The sequence below is a fragment of the Natrix helvetica genome, assembly GCF_964273705.1.
Source record: "Natrix helvetica genome assembly, chromosome: 3".
Taxonomy (NCBI): domain Eukaryota; kingdom Metazoa; phylum Chordata; class Lepidosauria; order Squamata; family Natricidae; genus Natrix; species Natrix helvetica.
The window spans coordinates 139400787-139414250 of record NC_138549.1 but is presented as its reverse complement, the minus strand read 5'-3'; the positions used below and the strand labels follow the sequence as shown (position 1 = coordinate 139414250).

Genomic DNA, 13464 nt, shown 5'->3' with positions numbered 1-13464 from the left:
ACCATGTTGATGCTCATTCAATATCAAGGATGGCAGCATTCTGAAAAAGTTTTCCTTACTTTTTACATACCCTTCTACTTCAGTTGTCATCCTCCCAAAACAGGGGCAACTACTTGGGGCATTGGCATCTTATGCTAGGTAGTTTCTAGGACTTTTCTTGCTCCCTCTATATGCCTTTGTTGTATTTATCTTCATCCTGCCCATGTTAGTCACCAGCTGTTTTTAAGCTGCATGGCATATGAAGCTGAAACTATTTTGGTATGTACCATCAAATCCTTGGCCAGACTCCAAAACTGGAAGTAAATCATACTGGAAGCAAAACAAATATGAAGAGGCATTTCAGGAGGGAAACTAAAGGCAAAGAAGAATTTGACACTCCCGTCCCACCCATTATTTCTCAATTGTTCCCTTGTCCCTTCCTTTTGTTTGACACCATCTGTGTGCTACATGGATCATGCTACCATCATAGCAACATTTTTGCTCTTAGCTACAACTTGTAGATAGTATTTATTCACTGGTTCCTACCACTTGCATCTTTCCCTAAGATAACATCCTTTCTAAAATGTGGACTAGAGGGTTGAACTGCAGTTCTTTGCAGTTCCTAACTGGTATGGATCATACTTTCTGGAGATATTGGAAATAGCAACCCAACACAGTTTGAAAAAGAGGAAGTATCCTCAAAGCACATTGCCACGTTGGGTGTGGGAAGCTGCTCAGTAAAGTACTGTCCTTGTCTGATACTAGATATCTGCTTACAAGCTACTGTCCACCCTTAATAAAATAGAATTTGTTTTTATTTGAGTGTTCATTATTGCTTGCCAGTCATCAAAAAAAGGCATACAATGAGCTGAAAGAGAAGCCACAAAGAAACGTTTCTAATCTTAAGCGTGTTTGGAAATATGAAGCTCTCGTCGTTCTCTTTGCTTGGTTCCTGAACCTTAGCAGGTGCAGCAAAAAAAGGAATTGACGTATGTGACATAGCTGCCCTATGCTCCCCTCATTCACCCTTTGGCAATCCCAGCTCTGCCAGATTATCATTATTTTTTTTTAAAAAAAGGCTGTTCAAAGAAAGTCCTAAATTCCCATAATCACTAGTTAGATCTCCTAACATACAGATTTAAAAGTATGAGCTCAATTCTTGCACTCTCCTGGCAGATTTATCAATTGCTTCTCCAGGAGGAGGAGGAGGAGGAGGAGGAGGAGGAGGAGGAGGAGGAGGAGGAGGAGGAGGAGGAGGAGGAGGAGGAGGAGGAGGAGGAGGAGGAGGAGGAGGAGGAGGAGGCATGGCTTATTTCTCTTTTGCTATTCCATTTTCTCTTGAATTCCCTGGAAATATTGCTTTGGTGCAATGACAAGAGGCCATGGGAAAAGAGCAGCAGAGTCTTTTTGTGTGGTTTAATGTTTGGGTAAGCTTATCCATTGTAGTGTTTTTCATCAACGCCATTATAATGTGCTGGTCTTGTAGACCCACCTCAGAAGCTTCCAGATATTGCAAGACTACAGCTCCCAGAATGCCCCATTATGGATCATGCTAACACGGACAGCTGGAATTGATATTCAGTGACAGCTGGAGATATACAGTTTCCTCATCTTTGTATTGTAAGGGATAGTCTTCATTTGCAGGGATCAGATGAATTTCCCTAAATGGGAAACTTCCTGCTGAGAAAAATTACAAACCGTTCCATCTTGCTGACATTATGGCTTTTAACAATAGCATCATAAGTGGTTAAGATCCATGAAAAGGCTCATCCCTGCAGTAAATTTAGCTGTTTAATTCATTTTAATTTATAATATTAGTTGGCACTTCAACAGCAGTTCTGAATGCTTAAATTGCTTTGCTTATCTTCTTATAATCCCTACAATGATTCTGTTGGAATAGAATTAAGTGTTAATTATATTATACCATAATTATGCCATATAATTAATAGTATATTATTATTTCTATTTTTTGATGTTTAGGCAGGAGAGACAGTTCTTATATAGTTTGGATGGCATCAACTGTCCAAGAGTAGGAGGCTGAGAGAGAACTGAAGCTTGCTGGGGTACAAGTCATCTTTAGAATGAAAACTCCAAAGAATATGATTAGTAGGTAGGTCTTGTAGAATCTGATTATACAATACTGCTGACAATTAAGAAGAGGTAGGAAAGCAAAGCTAAAAACTGAGTAAGAATGAAAATGGAACCAAGTGGCTAGCAGTGACTATTTGTGCAAAAATGGTGCTCGCTCATATTGTGCCTTAATTATAATTTGTTGACCATACAATTTGACTGGATTGTTGACAGTATTCGTAGAACACATGGCGAAGCCATAACAAGCCATCCCCATTATGGTTTAGAACAATGTGTGAATCTGGCTGTAAGTCTATAGAAATACAAAAGAGTACAAAAATAAAATGCATTCAAACAACATGATCTTGTGCTCATCATTAGATTCTGCAGCTTCTGATTCTATGTAGCTCATTCCATCTTCTCTAATTCAGACATGTCAATTCTCAGACTCTTCTGGTCAGCTTGGCCAGGGCTAACAATTGTGGAAACTGAAATCTATGCACTTGGTGGGCATCAAGGTTGAAAAAGACTGAGTGCATGAATTTACACACATGATCATAAGGACATTTTCATTTTCTTGCAAACATGTGCATGTAACATTGCATAGCTGTATAATTACGGCAATATTTTGCTATAAACAAACCAATCAATTGGCTTTTCAATTTCCTCAGTTGCCAGAGACAAAATGCAATATGGCATCTGGAATGACTTATCTCATGTTTTACTTTTTCCATATTTCCATAAGACATTAAATTGCCAGCTTTAGCATTATTAGGTTTAATTCCATTGTATCATCATGGTGCATGTGATTTTCTTTCATAGGATGGCTTGGAGGTTTAGTGTTGTCTTAAATATTTCTAAATATTAATCATGGTGTTGTAGGACCAATTGACTTCATTCATATAATCCTGCATATACAAGTATTACACTTAAGAATCCAATAATTTTAGCAAGCCTACTTGATCGTCATTCTTCAAGGCATGAATATAGAATGGAATTTCTTCTTCTTTTCATTAGGAATCCTAGGTTGCTCTTGAAAGGTATCTGCAAGCTTCAACTGATGCAGGATGTAGCAACCAGGCATATGTGCTACTAAAGTGGCACAGTGCTCCATAAGCTGCATTGATTGCCATTTTGCTTCCAAGTCCAATTCAAAGTGCTTTAGACGCCCTCATGACATGGGATTGGGTTATCCAAGAGACTGCTTCTCCCTAAATGTAGTTGCCTGTCCCATAAGATGTGGTAGAGAAGACATAGTACAGGTTCCAACTGGTGGGTGCCAGAAAATGTGTCTTCTATACCATGGTGCCTATCTTATGAAAAGTTCTTCTCCCTCAGCCTCCTGAAGTGTTCCATTTGTGCTAATGTTCAGGAAGTCCTCAAGATCTGGCTATGCCACCAGAACTGGGGATCTCCAGGGACTGTGAAAATTCCAAGATGGGTCAATGACTGTGGTTAATATTATATTTGTTAGTATTTAATTGTATATTGTCCAGAGTCCCTCTATGATTACTTTATAATGTTAATAATGATTGTCCTTATATATTGACTTAACATATTATTGTATGAGACTCAGAATTGCTTTTTGTGATATAGGCCACCATACAAATTTGATAAACAAAAATAAAGCAAAGATTTATATTTTACTTATTCTTCCAAGATTCTTGCATGATACACTCCAAGAGGTTGTTTGAAGAGAGTCCAAAAGCCACAGACAATATAAAAATGACAGTATCTAATGTATGGAAACTAGTGTATGGCATACATACTAGTAGCTTTACAGCACCTTCACCAGTTCTGATCCACTTGTGGATTCATGGTACTGGTTTTAATAAATGGTTTAGGACCAGGTGCCACAAGTACAGCCTCTGTATATATTCTGCTATCTGGTTTGGAGCAGAATGTGATGGAGAATAGAGCCTTTTTTATTTTGAGATTTTTGAATTGGAAATTGGAATCTCCCTTGCTGGAGAATCTCTTCTTAATCTCCCTGTTCTAAATTTGAATGTAAGATGAACAAGAATGCTTAATTTGGATTTCAGAATGTAAAATCTGTCATGATTAGTACATAACTAATATAAGTAATACTTGTTCTCTCTACAAATATCATTCTCTTTTGCAGCATTTGCTTTCTGGCTAATAAAAATATCTCAGTACAACCTGTTTCAGCAGAAGGCATAATTACATCCACTGTCCACCAGCATGCAAATGAAAGCAGATTCATGAACTGCTATGCTGCAAAATAAATAACTTGAAGACATAAGATCTTTGGAAGATGAAGTTGAGCAGGCAAAAATTATAAAATTGAAACTCCTTAGGACTTTGTGTATTTTTGTGTATTCCTTAGTGCACTCATTAGGGCAATATATTTCGCCACCAACTTTGTTAATAGCCTAAATGCCCAGTTTGATACTTTATTTAGAAACCTCTGTGTGGGAATAACACCAATATTATACATTCTGTGTTTTCCATGACATACAGAGTTGGATCCTTCTTAAGTATATACAGAAAACTCAAGTTGTTAGTAGTAAGAAGTATTTTACTAAAGAAACATTCAAAATCATGTTGCAAGAAAAACAAAGTCTGTGAATGGACTGAATTAAGCAAAACAGTTGAAATTCAGAGGAAATTTTTACAACAGATGTAACTGTCCTAAACTCTCACATCATTTGGACTCTATTTAAGATTGAGGAACTCCAATCATTGGCCAGGCCTGTTGGGAGTTGTATTTCACAAGTATCTACAATGTCTCAGATTTTCCACTTCTGCCTCAACCCAACCAGTAAGCAATTTCTTGAATGTAGCAAGAACATTTCTACATCTTCTTTTGAATGAATACAGTTATAATCCAGTGTCCCCCATATTCTAATGCTAGCACTGGAGATAAAAGCTTTTTGGTAATTTCAAATACTAAATTCTAACACCTTTTCCTCAGTATGCAGAAGAATGAAAAGATAGACTAAGTCAGGGGTGTCCAAACTTGAGAACTTTAAGACTTGTGGACTTCAATTCCCAGAATTCCCCAGCCAGCATGGCTGGCTGGGGAATTCTGGGAGTTAAAGTCCACAAGTCTTAAAGTTCTCAAGTTTGGACACCCCTGGACTAAGTTAACCAAAGACAGTTTTTTGCCTGGGATAAGGTACAGATTGTACAACTTTTCACTGGCTATCCTGTTTGCATTCAGCAAGAAATTTAGAAGAGTTGGGAAAGATGGCACTTGAATTTCAAATTCATACACGGGGTGTGAAATTCCAAAGATGGGTGAAGAATGTTGAAGAGAAGGGGAAACTCAGTGAACATCTACTGACTTGAATTTCAGCTTGCACAAGTTCAGCAGCGGAGAAGAGAGAGCAAAGCTGAGATAACTAGAGAGATTGCTATTTACTGCTACAATCAATATTACAACACAACACACCAAATAGCTGAACTGGGATGGAAAAAAAGCAACATAGGGTCACTTATGAGACAATCTTGCTCTTCAGGAGTAGTTTGTTACTTCCTCCTTCCAAGTATATATTTTTTCACTTCCCAAGTCATGCCTACATTCCTAAAATATCTTAAATCTAATAGTCTTTCATTCAAGGAGGCCTACCTGGATTAAGGATTAATACAAAAAAACTGAAGGAATGAGATGCTGTGAACCTGTCCTTAGATGAATATGTTGATTCAATCTTATATTACCACCTTTGTCTGATAGCTATGTATTGAAAATTATAATCTAAAGTGTGCAGGTAGCTGGACTGGGTTGAAATCAGCCATGGCAGAATAAAACACTTAGTGACTGTAGATAACTCTATTTTAAAAAATAACTATTTAATCAAGTTCTAAAGGATTCCTTTTCTCTTAAGCTACTGTATTCAATAGATAATGGCTTCTTTACTGCTTTATTATATCACACTGGAAGAGTTTCAGTCCTGGCAATAAAACTAATGTAACTAAACTCACTTCTTTTACTTTTGGATAAAAAAATACCCTATCTATTTTCCACAAAAATATATGTATTTGCAGGTGTAGGGTTGCAAAACCAGATTTTGCCTGGTATGTTGTGTGAATCCAATTCATATTGCTAATGCATGGTTTAATGTGTTTTGCAAGCCAGGAAATTGATATGAATAAACTCAGGTTAAGTTATTTGTGTGAATGCAACCATGATCAAAAGATTTTTAAGCAGTGATGTGGGAGATCGAGTTATTTTTGCTATTCTATATTAAATATTTTCCTAATACAATTCATTTACCGAAATGATTCCATTTGTCATTTAGAGATTTTGCAGGAGACCTGATGCAAAGGAAAAGTTTTAAAAGGAATTGTTATTCAGAAATTAAAAAGTTGGAGGAACTCTTCATTTAAGGATGCATTTTGGAGACTATATTTTACAGTGTAAGGTTGATTTTCATAAAGAACTATCAATGGCGCCACCACATGCTGAAACTGAATTATTGTATCCTAGAGGGATGTTCCTAGAAGAGTTACAAGGTGATTAAAGACTCCTTTGAGCTTAGCTTGACTTCTAGGTAACTACATAGAGAAGTCAATGTCATTTTCTTGGCAAACATTTAGAAGTGGTTTGTCCAGGTTTTTTTTAACTCCCAGATCTAGCCTAAAATTCTTGTATTTATATCAGACCTTTAGATGTACTCATAAGCTTGCTCATAAAAAGTGACACAGATCAATTGAAAGCAATTAATATTTGAAGATGCCCTAAATTCAGAATTTCCTAGTTGGAGCAAAAAATGCCTACTGCCCAAGACATTGTCCTTTTAACACCCAGACATGATCTTTGAGCTTCCATAGCCAGAATAAGCTTTTTTAGTAGATTCCTTGAATCTGCTGCTTGCATTGGAGCAGTGCTCGATTTTCAGTCAGCTATGCCAAAGATGGGAGTTGTAGTCAAAAATCCCTGAAAAGCTCCTGATTGTAGAAGTTTATCCTATGGGATCTGGCAATCTCAATAGAACGATGACTACTAAGGATCAAATTACCCAGGATATATTAATAAGTGCAAGAATGCACATGTTAACAAACCACAAACGCAAAGATGTGTCAAGGCAGAATTAAAAAGAGAGGGAGGTATTTAAGCTTTTTCTTCAAAAAGCTTCATTTCTCTACTCTAAAGTTTCTCAAATACCTTTTCCTTGAAAGATATTAAATACACGTCCACCTTTCTTCCTAATGTAGCCTAATTCCAAATTCAAAGCTACAGCTCAAAAGGACCTTTGGTACCCCTTTTATATTCTTGTTCTCGTGCCTGAAAGACGAAGAGTCTTCCTCACAGAGTTCATATGTACAGTACGCATTCCAGCTTTGAGATGAGAGACCGGTTGTGTTGACCTTGTGGCTGAAATCACTGTGTCAAACCCAGGGCTAGTTCAGCACCAAATAAATAGAGCATTTGTCGCTGGCCTTAAAAGGGGTGCTGATTTGCAGCCTAGCTTTTAGCCCTGCTAGCACTTTCAGCCATAGGAAGTCAAACCAGGCAGTACAAGGGAGAGGGAAAGCGCCATCAACAACCTTTGCTGCTGCTGTAGCTCAAAGACTTGTAAAGTAATTGCACAAAAGTATAAGCAGGAGTTTCTGTAAGTAAATTACTTCTGTAAGTAAACAGGAGCCTTGATCAGGGTGTCTCTAGGGCTGGCCTTGGGGAAACTGAAGGGAAAATTTTTCTGGCAAAGTCTTGAAGACAAGGCAGATTTGGATGAATTAAGTGGTGGACTGGGTCCCTTAATAGCATTTTAACATTTGCACCATGTAATGCTGCACGGTGAGCTGCAAATTAGGCCATCCTTATTACACTTCATTAGATTCCCAAGTGTGTTTTGTAGAAATCAGTTGTTCACATGTATTGTGCAAAACTAATGCCATGGACTGGAAAAGTTGCATTTTAAAGGGGAGAGTCTCCCAGCCATGGAAAGTGCTATATATAGGAAATAATATTTTGGAGCACAGGGCTGACCTCAGTTGTTTAAAAAGATTGCTTATGGAGTCACTAGGTTGACTAGTATGAGAACTTACTTTGACTTGATAAATTCGATTCTTTCAGTCTCCCACTAAGGCTTACGGTAATTACTGAAGTCAAAGATTTTCACTAATTCATGTTTTTTTTTTTTTTTTGCAGAAGGACTCTGGATGTATAACTTTAGGCAACCAAGGCAATATCTTGGTTATTTATAGCTCATGATGTTAAATATCTTGCATCATAGATCAAATCCTCAATTATCTAAAAAAATTTCCTTCTTGAATGCCTCTTTCTCCCAATAGCCAAAGCCAAAATCTGGGAGATAAGACAACTGCATTACCTCCTGAGTTTTAACAGAATCCACTTTTCTTCTTGAAATGGCTATAAGTATATTCCTCTTGAAGGAGAAAAACTGGCCTGGCAGGAGATACCAAGTGTGAGTGTTGTCCCACAAAGAAGTCAGAAATGCAGCAAGACCCAAAGGCAAGGCTCCCACCAACTTTTTGACCTGACCTCTAGGCAGTGTTGCTTACAGTACGGATTATTTAGCGCCCTGTTTTTCCACATTTGGCAACTTTTGAGGTGTGTGGACTTCAACTCTCAGAATGCTGACTGGTCGTAAAGGAACAGACAGGAACTCTCTTTGCCAGGTATCCCACAAAATCTTTTCCACAGATTTCCGGACAGCCTTTCCCAGATTTTTTTTTTTCATTGTCTCTTTGTAGGATTTCTTAAAAACAAAGCCAGCTTCTTTCACTCCCTTCGTCAGCGCAGGGAAGTTTAGCTAAGCCTTCTCTGCCTAAATATGCAAAATCTCTTTCATAAGCGGGCGACCGTCTGATTTCAAAGCGAAAGCGCCGCTTGGAGCAAACAGCCACGACGCACGCAGGGGAGGCAAGGATTGCCCAGTTTTGCTACACGCTCATTCCGCTGTGCTACAGATAGACGAGCAGACAACTTTCCAAAGAACAGAATAGACGTGGCTAGTACCAGTGGAAGCGAAACTTCAAAAGCTTCCCCTCTGCCGTGGTTCGGTTTCACCGGACCAGAAGAGCTTGCTCCTTTCCCCCACCCTTCAGTTTCCAAGCCGCGGGGGACAAGCTGGATGTTGACTCTCCCCGAGTCTGCAAATCCCCAAATGATCCTGGCCCCTTGATTTGAGAACTACGGAAGAGAGAGAGAGAGAGAGATGGGATCCCCCCGTCGCAGTTTTTCCTAATTACTCAAGATAAATATACTCTTAAACAGCCAGAATCTGCCCTGCAAACAAGTTCTGTTTCCGCTGATCCGTAGCAATCAAGAAGTAATGCAAGCAGAACATCGCATTCTAAACAGGCTTTGCTCAGGACCAAGAGAGAGAGAGAAAGAGAGGAGAGAGAAAGGAGAGAGAGAAGAAAGGAGAGAGAGAGAGAAGAAAGGAGAGAGGAGAGGGGAGAGAGGAGAGAGAAAAGAGAAGAAAAAGAGAGAGAAGGAGAGAGAGGAGAGAGGAGAGGAGAGAGAGGAAAGAGAGAAGAGAGAGAGAGAAGAGAGAGAAGAAGGAGAGAGAGGAGAGAGAGAGAAGAAAAGAGAGAGAAAGGAGAGAGAGATAAGAAAGGAGACAGAGAGAGAGCAAGAGACGCTTCTCCGTTTCTTTTGGGATACGGTTAGAGTCGCTCTTAGATTTGACGGCCGGCAGGCAGGCATCTCCCTCCCCCCCGCCACCCTCCCCCCTTCCCGTCCCCTCCCCGGGAAAAGCAAAGCGAAGCGCCTGACAGGTCTGTGCTTACAGGTAGGCAGTTAAGGGGCTGAGGCCGCTGGGCACGGAGGCGAGCGCTAGTTCGGAGCAGTCGGCGGAGAGCGCGATGCCGTCCTCCTCGCAGTGGCAGAGCGGCGGGCAGAGGACCGCGACCCCCGGCGGCTGCGCCGATGCCAGAGTGCCGGAGAGCGCCAGGACGAGACAGCAAGGCAAGAGGCTGTCCAGCCAGGCGGCGAGCGGACCTCCCGCAGCCAGCATGCTGGGCGCCGCTTGGCCGTCTCCCCTCTGCCCGAGCGGTGCGCAGGAAGACTCCAAAACTGCTACCGCGGCCGGCTGCACCTTCCGAAGCTCCTGTGCTCGTCTTCCCCCGCGCCGCCGGGAAGGGGAGGCATGGCTGGATGGTCGCGGTTATTGGGTTTCACGCGGGGCTGGGCTGGGCTGGGCTGGGAGGTAAAGACTCGCGGGGAGGAGTTAGAGACCGCGCGCCTCGATCCCTCTTTGCCTCCCTCGAGCAGGCATTTCATTCAAAGGGAAGACGCGGAGAAGAGACCTGCCACGAGCGCAGCAATGGCTTTGCACTGAGGCTCACAAGAACACGGGAAGAAAGGGGGGGAGGGGGAGGGAGAGGGAGAGGGAGGAGGGAAAGGGGGGGATGAATGAATGAACGAACGAACGAATGAACTCTTTCTGAGGAAAGTATAGCATCAGTTCTAGGCGTTGTCCTAAGGCAGGAGTCGGCAACCTTAAACACTCAAAGAGCCATTTGGACCCGTTTCCCACAGAAAAGAAAACACCGGGAGCCAAAAACCCTTCCTGGGCCTGACTATTTCCTGAGCGGCCACAAAACTAGCATCTGTAGTTGATTTAAATCAGGGGTGTCCAAACTTGGGAACTTTAAGACTTGTGGACTTCAACTCCCAGAATTCCCCAGCCAGCCATGCTGGCTGGGGAATTCTGGGAGTTGAAGTCCACAAGTCTTAAAGTTCTCAAGTTTGGACACCCCTGACTTAAATGTTCTGTTTTCTTCTGAAACTTTGCTTTTCTTGGATTTATCTCTGATTGGCTTAATGGGGGTTTAAAAGCTCAATAAATCGCATGGCGGCAGGTGTTGCACATTGGCAGTTGTGGTGCATATTTTGAGTGACAGGGAGCCACAGCCGAGGGATGAAAGAGCCACATGCAGCTCCATACATCCCTACGGCCGATTCGCTCACACAGAGAGGGACTCCTCCTGGTGCCGTCCACTAGGCTGTGCCAGCGGGCGACGCCTAGGGGAAGGGCCTTCTCTGTGATGGGCCCGACCCTCTGGAATGACCCTGACATTAGAATGACTACGGACCTCCGCTCCTTCCGTCAGAAACTCAAAACCCACCTGTTTCAGCTAGCCGGCCTGGCCTAATTCCAGCTTTCCCACCTCAGTTTTATTTTTAAATTTTTATGATTGGTTTTATGGTCTAAGTTTTTAATTTTTATAAATTCGTACAGGGGCTATTTAATCTAATTTTAGCTATGTATACTGTTGTTTGTATGGTTTTTTAAATTTATACCTGTACACCACCCCGAGTCCCTTCGGGGAGAGGGGGCGGTCTAGAAATCTAATTAAATAAATAAATAAAAAAAGAGCCACGGGTTGCTGACCCCTGACCTAAGTCCGGGCTCTCCAACCATGGCAACTTTAAGCCTGGTGGTCTTCCACCAGGCTTAAAGTTGCCAAGGTTGAAGGCCCCTGTCCTAAGGCCCATTCTGTTACAAGGACTTTTGGCTTGGTGTCCTTTTCCTCCTGCCCACTATTCTACAGAGATCTGCTTGTCTGCTTGCATTCAGGGTGAGTTATGTTCTTCAATGATTGTTAGAAGATTTTTCGACCCAGAGTTTTAGTAGAAACTGTCAGAAGGCTCCCCATGCTGAGTTTTAGATTGTTACATTGGCCCATTGGAAGTAATCCTAATTTTACTATTGTAATTTAATGTAAAGATTCCTAGACAGTCAATTTAGTCCTTTTTAGGCTCTTCCTCCAGGGAAGAGACAATCCAGTGGCGGGTGTGCCTGGAAAATTTAATTTAAAAGCATACTGAGACTTAAAGAGACATACTAAGCAGAGATTCAGCTTGGCAAAAAGTAATACAGCCTCTCTCAACAGAAAGAAAAACATAAACACATAATGGCTGGAAAAGTCCAGTCAGCAAAGTAACAAAGGCAACGCAGCCAAGAGATTTATTTGCATGCTTTTCACAGAAGTTACTTCCAATGCTTCACTTTTTTATTCTTGATATTCTTTTTTCCTCATACATTGAGTTGTTGATCAAATAAACACCTGCAACTTTGCTTACCCCATTCAAACCTATTTAGTATCACTGAATTGTCAAATCATTGAGTTGGAAAGAGCATTTGAGCCTATGCAGTCTGTTCTCACTGGTACTATTTCTTTCTGACTAGTAGTAACACATGTAAACAGGTTCAATGTACATGCTGATCCCTATCACAAATGTGCAGTGCATTATATAGGTCCCCAGAGATGTTCGAATTTGTTTTGCCCATGTGCCCTTACTAGGGCTTACAGTATGTAGGGCTATTGCAATGGCTGGAGTTTGCAAGACTGAAGAATTTGCTGGAGAGAATCAGAAGTAGCTCACACTTGCTTGTTGTTTTCCAGACAGGCACCTTTAGTCTGCTCAAGTAAGACCAAAAAGAGTCTTGTCCTTATAGTCACTGGTCTTTTTTTGCAGGCAATGTGGTTTTGTGTACCTGTTACTGGGAAGTCCAATTTGCATTGTTTTTTCATAATTCCTATCACTCAAGACATAATTCTGGGGATGAGTAACATCTGATCCATTGCATATCTACTACCACAAGCTCCTACTGGTTGATGCCTGAAGGATGCAGATTATGAAGATTATGCTATCAAGTCAGTTAGCAACCACATAGACTGTTTTTTTCCAGAATAAATGTCAGATTAAAGAAAGGTGAAATAAAGGAATTTGACTAGGACATTATTTGAACTTTTGGACAAATTATCCAAAGCAGATTCCAACAGAATCAAACTTATTTACTTAGCCACCTATTATTTAGATACAATTCTCATAGTTTTAGATCTAGAATCAGTTAAATTGGTTTTATCTTTATGAGCATAAAGTTAATGGCAGCAGACAAAACAGAAGAAAGCAAGCCTAGGGCACGCATGCTACAGGTGGCACACAGAGCCGTCGCCCCAGTTGAGCTCCACCGTGCTTCCTGCCAGCCAGCTGATTTTCAGGTCTCTGCAGTGTATGTTGTTTGATTAAAATGCAGTTAAAACATTATACAAGCCATTGAGAATATAACTATATACATTCAACAGGAACAGGATGTGCTTCCCAGGAGCAGATAAAGGTAAATCCTAGAGAGGCAGGAAGTGTATCACTGAACAATGGAGATGAATGTTAGAGAGGAATAAAGCTGCATACAAGGCAGTTATAATACTTGTAACAGCGTAGGCATGCACGGAGAAGCGCAGGAGGCAGGGGAGTGCAGGTGATGCTCCCCGCTCCCCTCTTTTGGGTCTCAAGAGGCCTGCTAGGGCCAAAATGGGGCACAGGGGTTTGCACGTGCATATGCGGGGGATGGGAGAGCACACGGGGGTCATGTGTGCATGCACAGGGGTCAAGGCGAGCATGGGGGGCGTCACATGTGCCTGCACAGGGGGGCAGGGCATGGGGGAGTCACACAAACATTGTATTATGAGTTT

The 13464-nt window shown here is 41.3% G+C and overlaps 1 protein-coding gene across 2 annotated transcripts in view; it reads right to left on the bottom strand.

Annotated features, from left to right (window-relative positions):
- LGR6 (leucine rich repeat containing G protein-coupled receptor 6) overlaps positions 1 to 10094 on the bottom strand; it is a 143353-nt gene extending 133259 nt beyond the window's left edge. For both annotated transcript variants that reach the window (XM_081948344.1, XM_081948345.1), the window contains exon 1: positions 9772 to 10094. In XM_081948344.1, coding sequence (XP_081804470.1) covers positions 9772 to 9998 — 227 coding nt within the window. In that variant the 5' untranslated portion in view covers positions 9999 to 10094. The remainder of the gene's footprint in view (positions 1 to 9771) is intronic.
- Between the last annotated feature and the right edge of the window lie 3370 nt (positions 10095 to 13464).